The 24,937-nt window shown below is 37.2% G+C and overlaps 1 protein-coding gene and 1 non-coding gene across 2 annotated transcripts; one reads left to right on the top strand and one right to left on the bottom strand.

The window, feature by feature from the left end:
• Positions 1-957: 957 nt before the first annotated feature.
• On the bottom strand, positions 958-1,064 carry LOC136234297 (small nucleolar RNA R71). Its single transcript, XR_010691188.1, has one exon. It is a non-coding gene; the product is annotated as a small nucleolar RNA R71 (small nucleolar RNA).
• A 14,733-nt stretch (positions 1,065-15,797) lies between these two features.
• On the top strand, positions 15,798-17,556 carry LOC136233805 (uncharacterized mitochondrial protein AtMg00810-like). Its single transcript, XM_066023493.1, has 2 exons — positions 15,798-15,900; positions 16,436-17,556. Exons 1-2 carry the CDS (start codon positions 15,798-15,800, stop codon positions 17,554-17,556), a joined length of 1,224 nt encoding a protein of 407 aa, XP_065879565.1.
• The last annotated feature ends 7,381 nt before the right edge of the window (positions 17,557-24,937 follow it).

Genomic DNA, 24,937 nt, shown 5'->3' on the forward strand with positions numbered 1-24,937 from the left:
TCTAAAAGTACTAAAACGTTCCTGTTTTGCAAATTCATTCTTAAATCAGATATTTTCTAACATCTTCATACTCTAATCTAATTCTCATTCTAGCTATTTCAAAACCAAAACCGATTAAACGATTTTTCCATATCATAAACCTAAAAGTAAATTTAACCGATTATAAATAAGTTTTCTTTAAAAAAGCGTTCCCTGTGGGATCGATATCTTTTATTACTACAAGCGTATACCGTGCACTTGTGGAAATCGCTCAACAAGTTTTTGACGCCGTTGCCGGGGACACGCTAAAATTTTTGACAAAATTTTAAATTTTTCGTGTTTTATTACGAATCTAGGTTTATTCATACTTATTCAAACTTTTATATTTTTAATTATTTTCAATTACTAACTTATTTATTTTTCAAGTTCTGTTTTGTAGGTAGTTTCGGTTCGTGCGAAATTTCAAGTTCATGCGCAGTTCTCGAAGTTCGGGCACGTCACCAGATCCTATTGACCCAGAAATTGAAAGAACTCTTAAAAAGAACAAGAGAGAAAAGAAAAAGAAAAACCAAACCCCAATAAAAACTAAAAATTACCGAGCCAGAAGTAATGGCCACACTTATGGATTACGCTAGGCCAGGAGTGGCCGGTGTAACAAACAGTATAGTTAGACCCCAAATCAATGCAAATCAATTTGAAATTAAGCCTGCGTTGCTTAACATGTTGCAAAATAATGTAACGTTTTACGGGTTACCTAACGAAAATCCTAATACCCATTTGACAAATTTCTTAGAAATTTGTGACACTTTTAAAATACCAAATGTGACTGCGGAAGCGATCAATCTTTGCCTTTTTCCTTTTACTTTGAAGGATCGAGCCAAATAATGGTTAACTTCTATGCCAGCCGCATCAATTGAGACTTGGGAGCAATTAGCCCAAGCATTTTTATCAAAATTTTTCCCTTTAGCAAAAACCGCAAGAGTCATTAAAGAGTTAACATCTTTTTCTCAAAATGATAATGAAACTCTTTATGAGGCTTGGGAACGTTTTAAAGAACTTCAACGTTTATGCCCACACCACCAATTGCCCGCTGAACTTTTAATGCAAACATTTTATAATGGACTAAATCCTACAACTAGAGGTTCATTGGACGCTATGTCTGGAGGGTTATTCATGAAGAAAACATCTGCCCAAGCAAGAGAACTTTTGGAGGAAATGGCAATCAACAGCAGTATGTGGCCCGCGGAACGTGGACACCTACCATCAGCGAAACCATCATCCTCAACAACATCATCAGTTAAAGGTATAGTGAATCTTGATCCAGTAGCGATGTTGCAAGCCCAATTTTCTGCCTTGTCGCACAAAATTGATAGGTTTATGGCACCGTGTGATCCTAATGGTCAACCAATCCGAACGGATGTGGATTACGAAGGTATGAGTGAAATTGAACAGGTAAATTTTGTCCAAGGGCAAAACCAAACTAATAATCCTTATTCCAATACATATAATCCTGGATGGAGAAATCATCCTAACTTTAAATGGAGAGATAATAACAATAATAATGTTAATGCTAATCAAAATCGTACTACTAATTATCAAAATCAATCAAGAGATACGATTAGCACCTTATCTTCTAAAATCGACAAATTCATTGATGCGATGAGCGGAAAAATAAGTAATCACGACGATGGTTCTAAACGGGTCGAGAATAAATTCGATCAGCTTATTAAAAACCAATCATCTAGCATCTATAATTTGGAGATTCAAATTGGACAACTCGCTAAATCGATTCCATCCCGCAAAGAGGGAAGTCTTCCAAGCCATACGGAAGAAAATCCAAAAGATGATGTTAAGGCTATCACTCTTCGTTCAGGGAAAAATTACTTAGGTCCGGAAATGCCCGGAAATTCGACTTTACCTGGAACTGATTTACCAAAGCCCAAAGAAGATACGTTAAATCAAAAAGATGCACCGATTGACTCTAGTACAAAAACTTTTGTACCCAAACCACCTTTTCCACACAAAGTCCGCAACAAGGACTATGATAAACAACTTTTAACATTTTTAGACAAACTTAAGAATTTGCATATTAATTTAACGTTTATGGATGCGATTACGCAAATTCCCAATTATGGTAAATTCCTCAAAGATTTAATTTCAAAGAAAATCAGTTGGGAAGGAATTTCATCCATTTCACTAACTGAAGATTGCAGTTCGATTGTGTCAAGCAATTTGCCCACAAAACTCAAAGATCCCGGATGTTTTACCATTCCGTGTAAATTGGGAGATATAGAATTCCCCAGTTGTCTTTGTGATTTAGGAGCAAGCATTAACTTGATGCCATTATCTATATTTAATAAGTTAGGTTTAGAAGAAGACATCAAACGTACCAACAAGGTTTTACAATTAGCGGATCAAACCACTAAAAGACCATACGGTATAATTGAGGATGTTTTAGTTAAAGTTGACAAATTTATTTTTCCTACCGATTTCGTTATTTTAGATTTTGCTTATGACGTAAATTGTCCGCTAATCTTTGGTAGACCGTTCATGAACACGGGACGTGCTCTAGTTGATGTGTCGGAAGGGAAAGTAGTTTTACGAATAGGAGATGATAAGATTGAGTTTGACATGAATCAAGCGATGAAATATCCTACGGAGGATTTCGCTTGTATGAAACTTGATTTAATTGAAGAATGTGTAAATGACATTGTTCAGAAAGAAGAAATAATAGAACCTATAATGAGTGAGGAACTAGAAGATAAGGACCCAGAACCTTTAATTCGAGAAGATGGACCAGTTCCGCCTTCGATTATAGTTCCACCTAAATTAGAACTTAAGGAATTACCAGGTCATTTGAGGTACGCTTTCTTAGGCGAAGGCGATTCTCTACCTATAATTATCTCTAACAAGTTGACACAAGTTCAAGAAGAGAAATTGAAAGAAGTTGTTAGAAATAGGATAGGAAGTATGGGTTGGCAAATTTCAGACTTAAAAGGTATTAATCCAAGTATTGTAATGCATAGAATTCACTTAGAAGAAGATAAGCCACCTAAAGCGGATAGGCAAAGACGCCTAAATCCGAACATGAAAGAAGTAGTAAAAAATGAGATTACTAAACTTATGGACAATGGAATCATCTACCCTATCTCGGATAGTGAATGGGTTAGTCCAATCCATTGTGTACCTAAAAAGGGAGGCATAACAGTTGTAAGGAATGAAGAAGGTGAATTAATACCTACGCGAACCACCACTGGTTGGAGGGTTTGTATAGATTATAGAAATTTAAATAAAGCAACTAGGAAAGATCATTTTCCTCTTCCTTTCATTGATCAAATGATCGAAAGGATAGCTGGTCATGCTTTCTACTGTTTTCTTGATGGTTACTCCGGATTCTTTCAAATATACATTTACCCGGATGACCAAGATAAAACAACTTTCACATGTCCTTACGGAACATTTGCATATAAAAGAATGACTTTTGGTCTATGTAACGCACCTGCAACATTTCAACATTGTATGACTGCGATTTTTAATGATTTCATTGAAGATATCATGGAAGTTTTTATGGACGATTTTTCGGTTTATGGAGATTCTTTTGATTCATGCCTAGAAAACTTGGATAAAGTTTTGTCTAGGTGTGAAGAAACAAATTTGGTATTAAACTGGGAAAAATGTCATTTCATGGTTGACGAAGGAATTGTTTTAGGTCACAAAATCTCTGAAAAAGGATTAGAAGTAGATAGAACAAAAACCTCAGTAATAGAGAAATTACCCCCTCCAACTACTGTAAAGGGAGTAAGATCATTCTTAGGACATGCTGGTTTTTACAGAAGATTTATTAATAATTTTTCTGTAATTTCCAAACCACTTACTAATTTACTCATGAAAGATTCAACCTTTGATTTTAATGAAGAATGCGTTAAAGCTTTCGAAACATTGAAAACTGTTTTAGTCAGTGCACCTATTATTGCTAAACCCGATTGGGATTTACCCTTTGAAATCATGTGTGATGCAAGTGATTTAGCTGTCGGATGTGTTTTAGGTCAAAGGAAGGATAAGAAACTTCATGTCATTTATTATGCAAGTCACACACTGTCTGGTGCACAATTAAACTACACCACAACAGAAAAAGAAATGTTAGCCGTAGTTTTTGCATGTGACAAGTTTAGGTCATACTTGTTAGGTTCGAAAGTTATTATTTATACTGATCATGCAGCATTAAGATATTTATTTGCTAAAAAGGATGCAAAACCACGTCTAATTAGATGGGTTTTATTGTTGCAAGAATTTGGTATAGAAATTAAAGACAAAAAGGTAGTTGAAAACCTTGTCGCCGATCATCTATCGAGACTTGAAGATGAAAATGGTCCTATAGGTGAAACTATCGGTATACGAGATGATTTCCCTGATGAACATCTCTATCAAATGAAAAGTTTTATATCACCTTGGTATGCAGATATTGCTAATTACCTCGCAGCCAATATTGTTCCGGAAGGATTAAATTCCCACCAAAGGAAGAAATTTTTCTTCGATATTAAACAATACTTTTAGGAAGATCCCTTTTTGTTCAAGACTTGTGGTGACGGGATAATTAGGAGATGCGTTGGTGAAAATGAATTTGAATCCATAATGTCAGAATGTCATTCTAGCTCTTATGGAGGACATAATGGAGTTAACAAGACAGCAGCTAGAATATTTGAAAGTGGTTTCTTTTGGCCTACGATGTTTAAAGATGTCCGTTCATTTATTACTCGTTGTGATAAGTGCCAAAGAACAGGAAATCTAGGAAGGAAAGATGAGATGCCCCTCACAACCGTATTAGAAGTTGAAGTCTTCGATATGTGGGGAATAGATTTCATGGGACCTTTTCCCCCTTCCAATGGTAAAACTTACATATTAGTTGCCGTTGATTATGTTTCAAAGTGGGTTGAAGCAATTGCAACCCCGACGAGTGATTCTAAGGTTGTCGTTAATTTTCTTGACGATATATTTTGTAGATTTGGTTGCCCAAGAGTTATCGTTAGTGATGGTGGTGCTCATTTTATAAACAAGAGTTTTGAAACGCTTATGAAAAAATATGGAGTACGCCACCGCGTATCAACGCCGTACCATCCTCAGTCAAATGGTCAGGCAGAGATATCAAACAGAGAACTCAAATGGATTCTCGAGAAAACGGTCTCATCTTCTAGAAAAGATTGGTCTTCTAAACTTAATAATGCATTATGTGCATACCGTACTGCGTTTAAAACACCAATAGGAATGACTCCGTACCGTTTAGTGTATGGTAAGGCATGTCATTTTCCAGTCGAATTAGAACATAAAGCCTATTGGGCTATTAGAGAACTTAACTTTGACTTACATCAAGCAGGTAAGAAACGTTTGCTCAATTTAAATGAGTTAGATGAGTTGCGTCATCTATCTTACGAAAATGTAAAGATTTATAAAGAAAAAGTGAAAAAATGGCACGATGCCAAAATTAGAGTTAAACACTTTAATGTTGGGGATAAAGTGTTGTTATTTAATTCACGACTTCGTTTATTTCCAGGAAAACTTAAGTCTAGATGGTTAGGACCATATTTAGTCGTCAAAACATTCGATTATGGTTCTTTGGAACTAGAAGGTCCTAACGGAGTTCGATTCAAAGTTAATGGTAATCGATGTAAAATCTATTACGAAAATATTTCACAAATTGAAATTCCGTTCGTAACGAGATTATCTGACGTATAAATTACTCAGTTTTTCTTGCACATTTTATTTTGTTTTTCTTATGTTTTTGTTTTTTTTATTATTTATTTTATTTTATTTTATTTCAAAATGCCATTTTTATGATTAGATTACTTTATGTTATGATTTAGTAATGTAAATATTTTTATTTCATGATTTTAGATTTAATTTTTAGGAAATTAGGATGATTTTGTAGTTTAAGGCAATTCTCTGCCGAGAATTGGAAATTCCCTGCCGAGAATACTCTGTTTCAGAATTGTCTATGTTGATTCGGATTTCTCTGATCATACCGAGAATATTTAAATTCTCTACCGTGAATCAGGAGGTGGCTTTGATGCCTGATTTCATCAAGGAAATCAGAGTGTCGCGACCGCGGCTTTGCCATTCGCTGTCGCGTCACGCGTATTTCCTGCACTATCAGGCCTGAAACACTCTCACCCTTTCGACGAACCTCTTGGCAATTGAAACATTAAGTTTCTTCATTCCAGAAAGGTACAAATTATACCTTTTCATAATTAAAACAATACCTCTTTTCATCCTAAACTCTTATAAATTAATCTTAAAGGATTCAGGTTCTGTTCCAATTCTTTTCATCTTTGTCAGAACTCTGATTTTTCTTCGCAAACACCGTTCTTTGCTAAAGTTACACTAACTTTGCACCATGCCTACCAAATACAAATCACCTAGGCACAATGCTGCCTCAATCAACAAACGCCCAGACTTATCCAAGCGATATGGGGCGCCTTTTCCTATCTTCAACCACGATGAAGGTAGGCGTTATTGGAATCACCGTTACAAATTCTTCATCGGAATGTTGTATATAGATGAATTCCTTAACGACCAATTAGGCATTACTGAGGACATGAGCTGCTATATGGAGCGCTTAGGGTGGACAAAATTCGCCCAAATGCGATTTCCAATAATAGGCGACTGGATACTCGAATTCTTCTGTACCATGCGTTTTACTAATAAACGACGAGTACGTCTCAGTTTTCGTCGAGAAGGCGAAATCTTCACTTTTGGCTATCCCGAGTTGCATGCTTGGTTTGGTTTTCCCCCGAGGGATACAATCAAACGTCATCCTAGACGAGACATGACATCCTCGGACATTTGGAGAATGCTTATAGGATTCTGGCGATTCAATTCAAAACTCGCCTATAATCACTCTTTTCGCTCCAACTCCATGCTGTATTTACATAAATTTCTGTGTCACAGTTTATTCGGGCGCACATTCAGTAGTGTGGTCCGTGACACAGATTTGTATGTTCTTGGAGATATATTCCAGGGCAATGCAGTGGATTCTTCCAAAATTCTGATGGAAGGTCTTGTCGCCGCTTCTCGATCCAAAGATAAGAAGATTAGGTTCGGCAATATAATCTGTGGAATAATTCTCGGTTCAAAGGGTACTATTGATGTTCCCTGGAGTGAAGATGAATTCTTCCCGACAATTGACTATGAATTTCTCGAGCGCGAAGGACTTGTGAAACGTGTCTTTCGAGCAAGGCCTCAATTTTTGTCTGCACCGGAACGTGAAACTTTCGTGCAGTTTCAAATTGATCGTATTAAGGCCAGAAATATCCCGTTAGATATGGATGAATATGTAGAATAGTTTCTGTTTTTTTTTGTATATATTTTGTTTTGTTTTGATTATTGGTTTGTTTTCATTATTTTGTACATATGTTTATATAATAAAAATCTTATTTAGTTTAATTCTTAATTTTTATCCATTTGATCCATTATCTATACTTAGCATATTTCATATGGGTACTTTCTACTTTTTCTTACTTAAATTAAGATTAAAAAGATTCACTTGAACTAAATATGTGTTTTTTTATTTTTTCCACATATTTATCAACGTTTAATTTTATTTTGTAACTGGATTAGAGATGGGGATCGTAATACCAAATACTTCCATCTCTCTACCCTGATCAGAAGGCAGAGAAATAGAATTGAGGCCATTAAGGATTCTAATGGTGATTGGGTTTATGAAGATGAGGTTATTCGGAACTTAGCCCTGGATTTCTACAGAGAGCTGTTCAAAGAGGAACCTGTTCTTTTGGAGAGGGCTCACTCTATTGCTACGTTTCCTTTAATCAGTGAGGATTGTAGTCAAGAGGCCTTTCAACCTATTTCTCGAAAAGAGATTGACCAAGCTATCTTCAGCATTGGGGCTTCTAAAGCTCCTGGGATTGATGGTCTTCCGGCGGGCTTTTACCATAAGCATTGGGATGTCGTGAAGGAAGGCATCTATAATTTTGTCTTGGGGGTGTTCAGTGGTTCGAAGGATATTGAGCTGGTTAATAGAACCCTCCTGGTTCTGATTCCTAAGATTGATAAGCCTTCTTCCTTTTTGCATATGAGACCTATCAGTCTTTGTAATGTTCTTTACAAAACTGTTACAAAGATTGTGGCTAATAGAATCCGTGGCATTCTTCCTGCGATCATTTGTCAGAATCAGGGTAGCTTTGTGCCTGGTAGACAAATGATGGATAATGTGGTGATCGCCCAAGAGATGGTCCACACGATGAAGATTAGGAAGGGGAGGAAAGGCATTGTGGCTCTGAAGCTGGATTTAGAGAAGGCCTATGATCGAATTAATTGGGATTTCTTGATGGAGAGCCTTGAGAGAGCTAGAATCCCGGACAGCTGGAGAAGTTTAATTAAGGTATGTATTTCTTCTCCTGTGTTTCAAGTTATGGTCAATGGGGATATGTCGGAGGAATTTTCCCCGGGCAGAGGAATCCGTCAGGGGGATCCTATGAGCCCTTTCCTTTTTGTTATTGCTATGGAGAGGCTCTCTCACCTGATTCAGGATGCGATTGATAATGGGAGTTTCCACCCTGTGGCGATCAACAGCTTCTGTCCCCAGGTGACTCACTTATTCTTTGCAGATGATGTCCTTATCTTTCTTGAGGGTAATGAGGAGCAGTTGAGAGTCATTATGGATATTCTGGATTGTTTTTGTTCGGCCTCTGGGCAGAAGCTTAATATCCAGAAATCTAGGATGATGTGCTCTAAGAATATGAATCAGAGAGTCTGTAAGAGATTAAGTGATCTCTCAGGTATTCCTCTTACTGATTCTCTTGGGAAGTATCTGGGCGTTCCCCTCCATAGTGAGCGTGTGTCTAAAGGCTACTTCAAAGAGACTTTGGATAAAGCTAATTCAAAGTGTGCCACTTGGAAAGCCAAGACTCTGTCTCTCGCTGGCCGCCTCACGTTAATTCAATCTGTTAATTGTGCTGCTCCCAATCACATCATGCAGGCTTATAAGCTTCCGGATCCTGTGCTTAATGATCTTGACAAGATTAACCGTAGGTTCCTGTGGGGGGAAGCTGTGGAGGGCAGGAAGATCCATCTTGTGCCTTGGAGTGAGGTTTGCCAGCCTAAAGATTCTGGGGGTCTGGGTATTAGGAAAGCAAAGGACAATAATAAAGTTTTATTAATGAAACTCCTTTGGCGTATGTGGCAAAACCCCTCCTCTCTTTGGGTTCGCCTCCTTTGTGGTAAGTATCGGAAAGACAAAATCTTCGGGGGCCCGAAAGAGAGAGTTGCTAATTGTTCCTTCCTCTGGAAAGGACTTAGTACTGTGTTTGATGAGTTCTGCTCGGGAGTTGGCCTGGAGGTGGGGAATGGTAAGTCCATTAGTTTCTGGTTTGATAACTGGATTGCGGATAAACCGTTAATTGAGGTGTGTTCTTCCCCCCCGCCTAGTGATATACGCAACTGGAGGATTGCCGATGTGGTTGACTCGGAAGGGGACTGGATCTGGTCAAAGTTTGATACTTTCTTTAGCCTTGAGACTCTCCTTAGAATGCGGGGAGTGAAGGTGAGTAATCAAGAGGAAGACTTGGATAGGCACTGTTGGGCGCTGACTAACAATGGAGTTTATTCTTGCAAATCGGCCTTTGAAGCTTTCTCTCTCTTTAGATCTGATCCTCCCTCGGATGTGTGGAAGTCGATTTGGACCCTTAAAGTTCCTTTCCGTATTAGGAGTTTCCTGTGGCTGGGCGTTAAGGACAGGCTTCTTACTAATTCGGATAGGCACAGAAGGCACTTGGCTGATTCTGGAGCTTGCAGTAGATGCAGAGGCCATGTTGAGACTTTGTGCCATGCTCTTAGAGATTGCTCTAATAGTAAAGAGGTTTGGAGGAAAATTCTCCCACACCATATTTTCTCTTCCTTCATGGCACATTCTGAGGTCGACTGGTTCTCTGATGGTGTTAGAGGAAAGTTGCTTCCATACATGGAGCATGGTGACATTTTCTTTGCTATTATCTGTCACCAAGTTTGGAAATGGAGAAACGAGGAGATTTTTGGAGATAAAACTGTTTTTATGACAAACTTAGCTGATTTCTTCTCGAAAAAACTTTTCTCTATTATTGATAGTTTCAAAGGAGAGTCCCTTGCCAGAGCCTCTCAGTGTTGTGATGTCCATCTCGTGGGATGGAGCAGGCCAAGAGAGAGGGTTGTGAAGCTGAATACTAATGGTTCCTGCCTCAGTAACTGTAAGATTGCGGTTGGAGGTGTGCTTAGAGATGTAGGGGGCGTCTGGCTTTCTGGGTTCTCCCAGAATTTAGGGTTGGGTTCTTCCTTTTCTGCGGAGCTCTGGGCTATTCTTACTGGAATCAATCTTGCTAAAAGGCTGGGTGTTAAGAGGCTCTCTGTGGAGTCTGATAATTTGGAAGCAATCAAAATGATTTCTGAGAATCATTCTATGGGTCTTAACAGTCGCAACCTCATCAAAGCTATTATAAGGCTTTGCTCCTCCTTTGAGTTCAGACACATTTTTAAAGAGCAGAATCGTGTTGTTGATCGCTTGGCGGCGGCGGGCCATGAAGGGACGTTAGGCGTTACTACCCTTCCTGTTTCCCCTAGTTTCATCTCTCATCTTCTCTTAGAAGATAGGATTGGGGTTAGCTTCCCTAGGCTAATTCCTGGGTAGTTTGTTGTTGTTCGTTTTTCTTTTCCTTTTCTACCAAAAAAAAAATTTTATTTTTTAACTCAATTTATTTTCAATAAATTAAGTTATCTTTTTATCATTTTAATTCATGTGTTAAATATGTATTAACATGCACTTATTATGCATTTAATATGGTTCTCTTAACTTATATGCATAAATGAACATTTAAGTTTCATTAATTACTCATAAATCAATTTATTATACTTTAATTCAATTTATTAAGGTAAAACCTTTGGTTTTCCTTGCAATTAATGTCATTTATTTAAACGTTTTTTAGTACAGGAACAATTAATATTAAGTTCAGGAACCATTTCAACAAAAACAATGCACAAACCAAGTCAAAAGGAACCAAATTTGGCTATTTCAACCAATTCTCTACCGAGAATTAAGAAATTCTCGGTATGAGCAGCAGGTTTGGACCGATTTCAGGGCAAAAAATTGCCTGAAAATCGCGTGCCGCGGCTATGCCATTTGCGGTCGCGACACGCGTCCAGATTGCCCTATTAAATCCGATTTTGCCAATATTTTTGCCTATTCCTATTCTATTTCTACCTATTCACTTACCTAATCACCCTATATAACCCTACCTCTTACACAACACCTCACATCACCTCTATTTTTACCCAATCCCTTACTCTAAACTCTTCCCCAAAAATCTACTTTTTATCTTCCCAATTTATTCACTCCAATTTCTATCCAATTTCCTATTTTCAATCACTTCCATTTCACAACCCCAAACTCATCTTCAAGCTTAGGTCTTTCTCTTTCACTTCTTCTTCTTCTTCTTCTTCTTCTTTTTCTCATACCATAAGCCCCTAAATACCATCACCATGGTTAGGACAAAGCGTGTTGGTAACAAGCCCGCTGTTACGGAAGCTAATCGCCTCCGGATTCAATGCGGAGCTTATTTTGACATCTATTCGGAGGAAGAAGCCTCTCGTTTCAAACATTTTTCACAAGCCGACCGCCAATTTATGGATATGCACTTCTTAGACTTCCATTCGGTAAGAGTATTAAATTTCTCTACTCGAATTGATGCCTTTATTGAAGCTTTGGGTTGGCAAGAGTTCGTTAATATGCGTTTCCCGCGTATTAATGAGTATGTTGTGGAATTTTTTGTCACTTTATCCATGAACAAGAAGAAAACTTCAATTTCTTTTAGGAATAATGGTATACCTTATACCATTGATTATGAAGCAATGGGAAATATGTTTGGATTCCCTACTTCTGACTTTTACGATAAGCCTAAGGATTTTGATAATGATGCTGTTTGGCAAACTCTCTCGGATAAAGATTATTTTAATTCCAAAAACACTTCAAGCAAGTTGATTAAGGACAATTGTGTGTTCTTCTTTCACAAATTTTTGAGTTTCTCCTTGTTTGGTCGTGTTGAGAGTTCGAAGGTCCAAGTTCGGGATTTGTATGTTTTGGATAGTTTGCTTAAAGGTTTGAGGATTGATAGTATTGGAATCATGTTTGACAATTTGTTCCGTGCTTCGAGGGCTAGTACAATTCAAATCCCTCTTTGTAATTTTATCACCGGTCTTGTGTTGGGAGCACGGGGTGAATTGGCCGACTATGACATGTCTACCTACCGTGGGTATGTTCCGCTTTTGGACATCTCGGCTCTTGAGCGAGCTCATTTATTGCTTCCCCAAGGACCTCCCGTCTTTATTTCCTATGCTACCCGTATTGCCCATCTTCGTGGAACTATGGGTGGTGGCGCTTCAAGTTCACAATTTGTAGGTACCGAAGGCGACGAAGATGCGGAAGGAGAGGAGGATGCACCACCGGCTCAAGCACAACCCCAAGCACCTCAAGCGGAGGATGATCCGGTAGATTTGAGGAGGATTTTGGACCAAATCAATTCCAACAATCGCTCAATGAATCTACGCATTGATGATTTGGTTGAAAACAATATGGTGATGAATGACACCCTCAACCTTTTGAGGCGTGAACATCGATCGACTCGGCATCGGATGCTTTCCTTTTTCCGACGCCGCAATATGGAGACGTCACCTACACCTCCCGATTCACCACCTTATGCTTAGGTTGTTTTCCTTTCATTTTTTTTTATTTTTTAATTTTTATCTTGTTATATGTTTGATACATTTTCCTTTTATTATGTTTGGTACAATTTTTTTTTTTATGTTGAATGTTTCATTTGCTTAATTTACATCTTTGTTTCGTATGCCTTATTTCGTATTCTATATTTTCTCCATTATTTTTGCACCAATGAGGACATGGTCCAATTTAAGTGTGGGAGGAGACATACATATATCAATTTCTACATAAATACGAAATACGAATAAATTCAACAAAGATATTATTTTGCAAAACAAAATAATAAATGCAACGAATGATATTCATGCAAATGCAACACATATATATATTGCAAAACATTTTTCACAATAACTTAACATTTTCATATATTTTTAAAGTTAATCATATAAGTTTTTATGATTATTTTTAGGTTATCATTATCGATAGAAATAATATTTCTATACGGACAATATTATTTTTCAAATTTTTTTCACAAATCTCCGATACGATTTTAAGAAAAATTGTCTCGAGTGAATGTATTTAAGTAAAAAAAAATTTCTTTATTCAATCTCTAATTTTATATCATGCAATTCATGATACAATAAATCTTATTTTAAGTTTTCAATTAGGTTTATAGGCATTAAATTGAACTAACAAATTTTAGCTCGGTTTGATTTCGTCTTACATTAAAACTAATTGAAGTTTTTAAGGAAACTTTAGCCATAATACATGTTGAATTTTAAATCAATATAGGATGAATGTGCTATTTTTCTTTTTCCCAACTTATAATTTTATAATTCATATTAATTAATCAATTAGTTGAATTCTTAACTTTTGGCCACGATTGAGACCAACCTTATCACAATCGAGGTATGAAAGGGAATAAAATTTAAGTACCGTTTACTTTTGGCCACGGTTGCGACCACCCTTATCACAATCGAGGTATGGAAGGAACGTTTAAATAAATAATAAGCGTGTATAAGTTTAAAGTAACGATTGCGTCCACCCATGGCATGGTCGGTACCTCTTAAGCAAACACAAAGAAAAAGAAAAAAAGTAATAGTAAAAGCGTATAAGGTTACGGTTGAAACCACCCTTATTTCGGGCGTAACCAAGCAAATAAATTAAAATCAAGTACTTATTCATTTTAATATATCTTATATATTAGTTTAGGTTTGGGAAAGGAAATTTTGTGCTTTGAAATGCCTTGAGATGAAAGACTCAATAACATGCGTGCTTATATTGTCCCGAATGCTTCAATTCAAAATTGGAAATACAAGACGAATGATATATCGTATTTATACTAAGTTAGTTTGATATTTTGCGTATAAATTTGCCATGTGAAGTTAGTCTTTTCGGCTTAACTAATTTAAAAGGTAATACAGAGATATATGTTTTATTTTTATAAAGAGATTAGTTAGAGAATTAGTTCAGTGAAATTTTGCTCGGGACTAGCAAAAGATTAAGTGTGGAGATTTGTTAAGCCCAAAATATACCTAAAATATCATCAATAATTACATCAATATTGCTACGAATTTATGCTATTTATACCTATTTAGAATGCTTTTACTCTCGAATATGTTTCTTTCATGCAAGGTACATAAATATTTGGTAAAATCCAAATAGGAGTAAATAGAGCTCAAAAATAGAAGAAAAGCCCTACAAAAGGAGTCGAAGATGATGAAAATTAATAACGCCAAGTCGAGGAAACGAACGAGAGCTGAAAAACGAAAAAAGCTCCGTGCCGCGACCGCGGCTTCCCCTTTTCACGGTCGCGACACACGTCGCCAGTCACTTTTCCCTTTCGTCCGAAGTACAATTGATGCTCCCCCATTCTCGGTAGTGAATTTGATAAATCTCGGTACGAGCAGGAGATTTAGAAGCCTAGTTACACACTTTCGTTTTCGACGGAACGCGATCGTTCGGGTGGATAAGAACGTCCCTTCACAAGGTATACGTCCCTTCACAAGGTATACGACTCTCCACAACGGATACGTCTTTTCGCAACGGACACGACACTTCGATCAAGACTCTTCAACATCTATAAATAAAGAGTTGATGGAGAGTTGATGAGAGAATAATGACATATAGTGATATGTGTAGAAGAAAGAGATTAGTGTAGAATTTATGCAGAAATTCCGAATCAAGTGATTCATAAGTTAGATTTAGATTCTGTAAAAAGCAATATGATGTACACACATTGTTTACAAATTAATAACAAATTCAGTAGCGTTTAGACATTGTTCCAGTTTAGTTTTCATTTTGGTAGTAGACCGACCCAGTCTCTATTACGAAGATTCAACGAGAAGATTGAGTAGAGGATTCGCCCCTGAGCCTGACAAACTCGAACGAAACCCAAGGAAAGGATTGACAACCCGTTCACTTGCACGCCGTCGAAGAATTCAATGCTCCATGTTCTCTGTAAACTTGTATCAATTTATATTTCATCTAATAAAATCCGTTCTATTCGATAGATTTTTATGCAGCACTTTGGTAAATGAGCCGAAGTGGATTGATGCTGGTGTTTTCATTAAAACGTATTTAATTCAAATCTTTACAAGGAAACTTTGTTGAACACTTAGGCAAATTATTATCTCGAAAGAGTTTTAATTTTATTAAGGGCAACTATCCCGAAAGGGTTTTGTCGCGTTCAAAGCCAATTAATTAGAGGTTCCGTCATTTATTTCATCTTTATAATTCATACAAAGTTTAAAGTTGTTTCTTTGCTTAATGCAAACAAATATACCTGTTTACTTTTCTAAAAGTACTAAAACGTTCCTGTTTTGCAAATTCATTCTTAAATCATATATTTTCTAACATCTTCATACTCTAATCTAATTCTCATTCTAGCTATTTCAAAACCAAAACCGATTAAACGATTTTTCCATATCATAAACCTAAAAGTAAATTTAACCGATTATAAATAAGTTTTGTTTAAAAAAGCGTTCACTGTGGGATCAATATCTTTTATTACTACAAGCGTATACCGTGCACTTGCGGAAATCGCTCAACAGATGTCACCATTGATGAAGAAGCAGTTTGGGACTGGACCGGTGAAAAAGAAAACAGCTACAGTTTTTATCCGTTCATGGATGAAGACAATGATCAGGAAGAACCAGCCACAGTCATAGCCACAACACCAGCAACCAGTTCGACATCAGCAAGCTCAACCAGTTCGAGTTCATCCTCGAGTAATGAAGACAGCTCAGATGAACATCCGCCCGGAAAAGCCAAAAAAATTCATACCTATTAAAGATCTCTATGATGTAACAAGAAATCTCGATGATGAATTAACTCTTTATTGTCATTTTGTTAATGATGAACCAACAGATCCAGAAGAAGCAATGAAAGATGAAAAATGGAGAAAAGCTATGGAAGAGGAGATTCATTCAATCGAGAAAAATAAAACATGGGAGCTGACATCACTTCCGGCCGGTCAAAAACCCATTGGAGTTAAATGGGTGTTCAAAGCAAAGAAAGATGCAAACGGTGAAATTATCCGATATAAAGCAAGGTTGGTGGCGAAAGGGTTCAGTCAACGACCCGGAATTGACTACAATGAAGTTTTTGCTCCTGTTGCCAGAATGGAGAGTATCAGACTGGTAATTTCTATAGCTGCTCAACACGGGTGGAGAATCCATCAAATGGACATGAAATCCGCATTTCTCAACGGATATCTGGAAGAGGAAATTTATATCCAGTAACCACCTGGATATGTTGTGAAAGGTCAAGAAAATAAAGTGCTAAAATTGAAAAAGGCACTTTATGGTCTTAAGCAAGCACCACGAGCCTGGAACAGTCGCATTGACAAATATTTTCAAGAAAATGGTTTTGTCAAATACCCACATGAATATGCCCTGTATGCAAAGGTGAAAAATGGAGATATGTTACTTGTTTGTTTGTATGTGGATGATCTCATTTTTACAGGGAACAATCCTAAGATGTTTGAAGAGTTCAAAAATACAATGGCTCGTGAGTTCGAGATGACTGACATTGGTCTAATGGCATATTATCTTGGCATTGAAGTGAAGCAGAATGACGACGGAATTTTTATTTCTCAAAGTGGTTTTGCAAAGGAGATCTTAAAGAAGTTTAAGATGGAAAATTGTAATTCCGTCAGCACGCCAGTCGAATGTGGAATCAAGTTGACAAAAGATGAAGGTGGAGACAGAGTCAACCCGACATTATTCCGAAGCTTGGTCGGAAGTCTCAGATACTTGACATGTACGAGACCAGATATTCTTTATGCAGTCGGCTTAGTAAGTCGATACATGGAAGCCCCAACGGTGCCACATTGGAACGCAGCAAAAAGAATTCTCCGTTATGTTAAAGGTACAACTAATTTGGGTTTACTTTATTCAAAATCTGATGATTTCAAATTAGTTGGGTACAGTGATAGTGACTGGGCCGGTGACAAGGATGACCGAAAAAGTACAACTGGTTTTGTATTTTTTCTGGGTGATACTGCATTCACATGGAGTTCAAAAAAGCAACCGATCGTGACGTTATCTACCTGCAAAGCTGAATATGTCGCTGCAACATCTTGTGTGTGTCATGCGATTTGGCTCCGGAAATTGCTAAAAGAATTTCAGATGAGTCAAAATGATCCAACGGAGATTTTTATTGATAATAAATCTGCACTGGCATTAGCGAAAAATCCAGTGTTTCATGATCGAAGTAAGCACATTGATACGAGGTATCATTTTATTCGAGAATGCATTGAGCAGAAGGAGGTGAAGCTGAAGTATGTGAAAACTCAAGATCAGATTGCAGACATTTTCACGAAGCTGCTAAAATATGATGTGTTCAGTCATTTGAGAGCTCAATTGGGAGTCGTGGAAAATTAAGTTTAAGGGAGCATGTTAAAAAAAATTAATAAACTTAATTTTGAAATAAAAAAATAATAAAGAAAAATTAAATAAAGAAAGACATGTGATGGTATGGGTTGTCAAAGTCATTGTATGGGGTTTGGTTTTTATTTGTCATATATGTTAAAAATGTCAAAGTAGTAGTATGGGTTTAGTATGGATTTAGTTTTTTATTTATGAAATAAATTGTGCAATTGGAATGGTGAAGTAGTATATATATATATATATATATATATATATATATATATATATATATATATATATATATATATATATATATATATATATATATATAAATACTTAATATTGAGTGTAGTGTGTGTAAAAAATAAAGAAAGTGAAGTCTTTAATCTTTTGTATCATTTGTATCCTTGAATGAAATTAATTTTTCCATAAAGTAATTAGTCCCTCTAGTCTAACAAAACATAAATCTCATCCCAATTAAAGCTTTCTCGATTATTCTAAATCATAAATAAAATTTCTTTTATAAAAATGCATGGTTATCAAAACCGGACCGGTCAAAGAACCGGAAGAGCTAAAGGGTGAAGGGTTTAAGGTTTAACCAGGGTTTAACCGGGGTTGAACCGAGGTTCAAATAATCTTAAAAAATAATAATTTTAATTTTATTTACACCTTCAAACACAATAAAAATGTTAATTTGAATTTTATATCCTAATATATAATTTAATTATCATGACGAATTATAACTTGCATATTCTAAATGTAACAAAAACTTAACTTGATTGATTATAAATTTTATATTATGATATATAATATAAAATTAAATAGTAATATAACTTGATTTCAGTACATATATCATTAATATTTTTTTACTACATATCCATCAAGCATGATTTAATTCAAGCATGATTTAATTTAATGGTTTATTCTTTGTGAACAAACAAAAATCAATCATCGACAGAGACTTATTGATAATCAAATGAAAGCATGAATATCAAATCATTAACAAATATTTCAGTACTACATTAGTACTAATTTGAAAATTATTTTTTTAAAATGAAATTCAAGTTAATTTTTTATTAATTGGATTAGTTAATTTTAATTGAACTCTAAATTTTTTATTTATTTTTTAAAAAGTTAGAGTACAAACATTGAACCGTTTGGACCGTAAAAACCGTGACCGGGTTTCCGGGTCGCTGGTTCAACCGGCCGGGTCACCGGTTTTTCAACGGTTTTCTAAGATGTAATAAAATGGCCACTTCCGGACCGGAATACCTACCGGGTCCGGTTCAACCCGGTTGAACCGACCGGGCCGGTCCGGGTTTGATAACCTTGTAAAAATGTACTAGTTATTTTCTAATCTTTCTAACACATCTTTATTTATTATTCATAAAAATTAATTTGTCTATAATCCTAATACCATTATTACTAAAAGCAATTGTGATAATTTAATATTCATTCAAACTCATACTAGTAACTTAAGGGTAAAAAAAGGCGGTTTGGTACACTACGCGTTCCCGTTAAGCGAGGGTTCGGAGAAGGGTCCCACCATAAGGGTGTATAGGGGACAAGCCTTCCCTTACCAATTTATCTGGCAAGAGGCCGCTCCTAAGAGTCGAACCCGTGACCACTCGGTCACACGACAACAATCATTTACATATTTAGACCAATTACCCAATCATTACCTATCTAGACTATTTATTTGTGACTTTTCCAAAATGTCATTCTTATATATATATATATATATATATATATATATATATATATGGGACAATTACAAAACTAGCCCTATTTTAAAACCCATTTACATTTTTAATCTAGTTATCCAACTTTTTACAAATGTAGGCAATTTTGTAAAATTTGGACAAATTTGCCCTTTCTTTCCCATTCTCTGTTCTTCACCCTAAACGTATCAAATGCTGCGATATGAAGAGAAGGAAGAACGAGAAGCAACGGAGGCACACTCGAAGAGGAGGAGAAGCGAACGGCGGCGATAGGAAGAGGAGGAGAAGAAGGCGAACGACGAACAGAAGAATCTGGCCATCTCGTCCCAATGTATATTGTTTCTCTTCCTTTTTCATGTTTTTCCTGATCGTGCGAACCCCAAAAACAATGACATTGTTGTCTAAAAATGCATTTTGGTTGGAATATCAGTTTCAGATTTTTTCCCCGACAGCGTCGATATCTGTTGATTTCTTATCAATATCGACAGATATGACGATATAACTGTTGAAACACCTTTCCACGAGATTTTGATTTGACAAAATAATCCATGATTAAGAGACAATTAAATTTAAGTGCTTTGATTTAATTGTACTAATGTGTTTGTTCAATGTTAAGTATATATGTATATATCAAAAAGTAAAGACAGAACGAAGTCAGCATGATATCACGGCACAAGCTGAGTAGAGTGGAACTCAGCGTAAGAAAAGACAAGACATCTTCAGAGTAGAAGCTTAAAAATCAAGAAGCTGAGTGGAACGAAACTCAGTATCAAAAGTAGAAAAGACTTCTTAAGAACTATGTCTTGCAGAACGAAGCTGACCATGGAAGCTGAGTACAAAAGAACTCAGTATCTGAATTGGCAATAATCAAAAGACAAGTAACAAAGTCATGCCGAGTGATCTTCAGGACAGCACCAATGACCCGTTAGCTAAAAGACAAGTCCGACAACTGTCTGAACCAATAATAGGAACCTCGGAATTACGCACAGAAATGATTTCGAGACGCATGGGTCAAACGTCCGTTAGCTAAAAGATGAAACCTGTACAAGAAGACAAAACTGCAAGAAAAGGACAAGCCTGGCACCTGAGGAAATCAAACGACAGGATTGGCCTGCAAGCCAGAAGCTGACCAGAGCCTTGTCTCCCAAAAGAGCCGTTTTGGATTCAACGGACAAATCAAATTCAAATGATTTGATCCTCAGATTGCAACTATAAAGGGGCAAGCATACCTCTTGGATCATCGCCGATTTACAGAAAATACAAGAGAGAAATACAAGCAAAAAGCACATCAAAACAAAAGAGATCTTACACCAAACTTCTATCCTTGTGTAAATGCTAGAGTGATTTTTGTAATCATCTAAAGTGTTCTTTGTCTGAAAAAGAACAAGTCTGTATCAATTGTATTATTGAGAGAATTGTGCTGAGTGTTTGGTTGTAAATACTCAGTGGTAGAGAAACCTAAGTGTTCGGTTATAGCACTTAGTAGGAGTTGAGTAGACGAATAGAGGAAGGTACTCTTGCATATTCAATTGCCTTGTAAACGGTTTGTGCTCTACCTTTAAAGAGCTCAGTATTGGATTTAAAAAGCCTGGAGGGATTCTGGGGACTGGACGTAGGCGGAGAGGCCGAACCAGGATAAGTCGTACTGAGTAATTTCTAACTCTCTCTCAATATATATATTTATCTGTATGTGTTGCTTGTCATATTTACTCAGCATATAAAATTGCTTAAACTGACACTGAGTAAATAGGAGTGCTGAGTTGGAAGCTGACCACAACAGTGTCAATTCCCAACTCATACGTAAAGTTGTTTTAGTCAACACCTGACTAAAGCTGTCTTACACTATAATCGGTCGTGCTGACCAAAGCTGAGTTGACTAACTCAAGAAAATAAATTAAGTCAGCTTAATCAAATTACGAAAAAGTTATATTAGTTCCTAACCCCCCCCCCCCCTTGGAACTAATCACACGGGACCAACAAGTGGTATCAGAGCTAAATAGCTCACTATTCAAAGATTTAACAATCTTGAGCTGATCCCGATAAATGGCTGAGAACAGCACTCGTTTCCTTCCCGGGAACCAAACAACACAGATACTCCCAGAGGGATTATCAATTAGTCGGCCTCCCCTATTCTTTGGATCAAATTATACATTCTGGAACAATAGGATGAAGAACTTTATTCAAGCCATAAACATGAGTGCATGGCTTGCAATAGTTCAAGGCCCATATGTGCCATATAAAACTGTTGACAATGAGAAAGTTGTTAAGGGTGAAACTGAGTGGTCAGAAGATGACCTTAAAAAATTACAAAATAATGCTTCGGCTATCAATATGCTTCACTGTGCATTAGATGCTGCAGAATACAATAAGATTTCAGGTTGCGAGTCAGCACAGGAGATTTGGAAAAAGCTTGAAGTAACCTACGAATGTACAAGCAAGGTCAAGGAGTCAAAGGTGAACCAACATATGAGATTATACGAGCTGTTCGAGACGAACGACGATGAGGACATCTCCGGAATGAACGCTAGATTCACCAACATCATAAATGAGCTAAAGAGGCTCGGCAAGAACTTCACTGAAGAAGAGCAGGTGAAGAAAATCCTGAGAAGCTTACCAAAGAGTTGGCAAGCTAAGAAAACTGTCGTGGAGGAAGCTCAAGACTTGACCACATATAAATATGATGAGCTAATCGGATCTCTGCTGACTCATGAGATCTCTATGAAAAATTTTGAAGCAAAAAAAAAGTCAGAAGACAAGAAACAAAAATCACTTGTCATGAAAGCTGACTCAACCGAAGCTGACTCATCGGACGATGAGGAAATGGCCATGTTCACAAGGAAGATGAAGAAGCTGTTTAGAAAGAATGAAAAGAACAGCAAGAAGCCATTCAGAAGAGGCGATAGGTACAAAGCTGAGTCCAGTGACAAATACAAAAAGGACAGCTCCAAGCCTGTCACGTGCTTTGAGTGTCATCAAACTAGGCACATTAAGTCAAGCTGCCCTAATCTAAAGAAAGACAAGAAGGGAAGCAAAAAGGCTATAGTGGCCACATGGAGTGACAGCGACGACTCAACATCATCTGAAGCTGATGCCACCGAGTCAGCAAACATATGCTTCATGGCCGATGACACTGCTGACCATACTCGATCTGAGCAAGCTGACCTCTCTGAAGAATCTGAACAGGAGGAATACTCAAATGAGGTAACATCTATACACTTGCTTAGAAATGAAATGATTAACGCCCTGAGTGACTTATATACACTGACTAAAAAGTGTAATAAGAAAATAAAAGCACTCAGCAGGCGGTGTGACGAGATTGAAGAGGTCAAACTTAGTGACCTTCGATATCTTCTCCAAAACAACTCAGCTTTGCATAGTAACATGGAAATTATGCACAAGTTTATCTCGGAAGTCCAATCAGATTCAAAGAAACTGAGAAAGGATGTCACAAACCTTCAGAACCAAATAAAAGGTTCAAACAAGTCCCATGCTGAGTACTCAGGTACTAGTCAGCAAAGACAGTTCACTCAATTTGATTGTTGTGGGAAAAGGGGGCACACAAGAGATGTGTGTTGGTATAACAAGCGGATTGTCCAATGTGACTTCTGCGGAAACAAAGGGCATACCACTAAGGTATGTTGGCATGCTCAGCACAATGGTGCTGACAAAAAACAAAGTCACCCCAAGAGGATAACAATCTGTGACTTCTGTGGTAAAGCTGGCCACACAATAAAAGTATGCCGTCACAAGTTAAAACATGACTTTGCACCTGTTTATGCTAACAAACGAGGACCCAAAAAGAATTGGGTACCTAAAGATGAATGATTCAAAATGCAGGTGAGCCTGAGGTGCGTGGAGAAGTCAAAACTGTGGTATATTGACAGCGCATGCTCGAGGCATATGACTAGTGATGAAACTCAGTTCATCACACTTGAGCTTAAACGAGGTGGAAACGTAAGCTTTGGAGATAATAAGAATGGTAAGATAGTGGGATCAGGCACTATCGGAGGTAACCCCACCATTGAGTCAGTCTCCTTAGTTAAGGGTCTCAAATACAACCTATTGAGCGTAGCTCAGCTTTGTGATAGCGGTAGACAGGTTATATTTGATACTACTCAGTGTCGGATACTCGAGGGAAACAAACTGATTTTAACTGCCCCTCGTGTTGACAATGTATATATGTTGAGTTTAGAAAAACAGTTTTCAAAAAATATATGCTTAGTGTCTAAAGAGGATAACTCCTGGCTATGGCATAGGAGACTTGGTCATGTAAGCATGTACCTCCTAGCCAAATTAGCTAGAAAGCAACTAGTTGAGGGATTGCCCAAATTGAAATTTGAAAAAGATCAATTATGTAATGCTTGTCAGCAAGGTAAACAAACGAAAAAGTCTTTTCAAAGTAAAAACATTGTCTCAACCAAAAGACCATTGGAATTACTACATTTGGACCTTTTCGGACCTGTCCAGCCACTCAACTTGGGCGGTAAGAAATTCTCCTTAGTCATTGTAGATGTTTTCTCTCGGTATACTTGGATCATCTTGCTGAGTAGTAAGGATGAAACGTTTGAGATGTTCACAACATTGATTAAAAAGCTTGAAAATGACAAAGACCTAAAAGTAGCTCATATTAGAAGCGACGATGGTGGAGAATTCAAAAACCAACAGTTTGACGAATTCTGCGAAACCAGTGGTATTGACCACAATTTCTCTGCTCCTAGAACTCCTCAACAAAATGGGGTTGTTGAAAGGAAAAACAGAACAATTGTCGAAATTGCTAGGACAATGCTGAGTGAAAATAGGCTTCCAAAGTATTTCTGGGGTGAAGCTGTCCACACAGCATGCTACATACTCAATAGGGCTTTAGTTAGACCTATTCTTAAGAAAACCCCATACGAACTTTGGAAAGGACGAAAGCCCAACATTGGCTACTTTCGTGCCTTTGGGTGTAATGTTTTATACTCAATACAAAAGATAACCTTGCAAAATTTGATACTAAAACTGACGAAGCGATCTTTTTAGGGTACTCAACTAACAGTAAAGCATATAGAGTATATAATAAACGAACTCAAGTTGTTGAAGAGTCTGTCCATATAGAGTTCGATGAAACTGACCCTGAAAGAAAGACAACTCAGTCCGCCGAAGATGAACCAAGCTCAGCTTCCGCTGACCAAACAGGAGCTACTGAGTCATCAGTACTAGGGCTGGCCAAAGGTAAACACAAACCCGAAATTACCTTTGCTGACCAATCTATTCCTGCAGATGTTGTAGAAACACCTATTCAAGACAACTCAACATTACCTAAAGAAATAAAAATCCCAAGAGGACATTCGGAGAAGTCCATTCTTGATGCCGCTGATAACAAGCTGATGACAAGAGATCAGCTCAGAAAGTATCTCGGAAATGTTGCATTCGTCTCAGTAAATAAGCCAAAGAACTTCGCTGATGCTGAGCACTATGAATATTGGATCAATGCTATGCAAGAAGAGCTTGATCAATTCACAAGAAATGGGGTATGGGATTTAGTACCAAAACCTAGGAATCAAAAGACCATAGGAACTAAATAGGTCTTTAGAAATAAACTAGATGAGCAAGGCAACGTAGTTAGAAATAAAGCCCGACTTGTAGCCCAAGGCTATAGTCAGCAAGAGGGCATTGACTATGGTGGAACCTTCGCA

Source organism: Euphorbia lathyris, chromosome 6 (assembly GCF_963576675.1).
Source record: "Euphorbia lathyris chromosome 6, ddEupLath1.1, whole genome shotgun sequence".
In the NCBI taxonomy this organism is placed as follows: domain Eukaryota; kingdom Viridiplantae; phylum Streptophyta; class Magnoliopsida; order Malpighiales; family Euphorbiaceae; genus Euphorbia; species Euphorbia lathyris.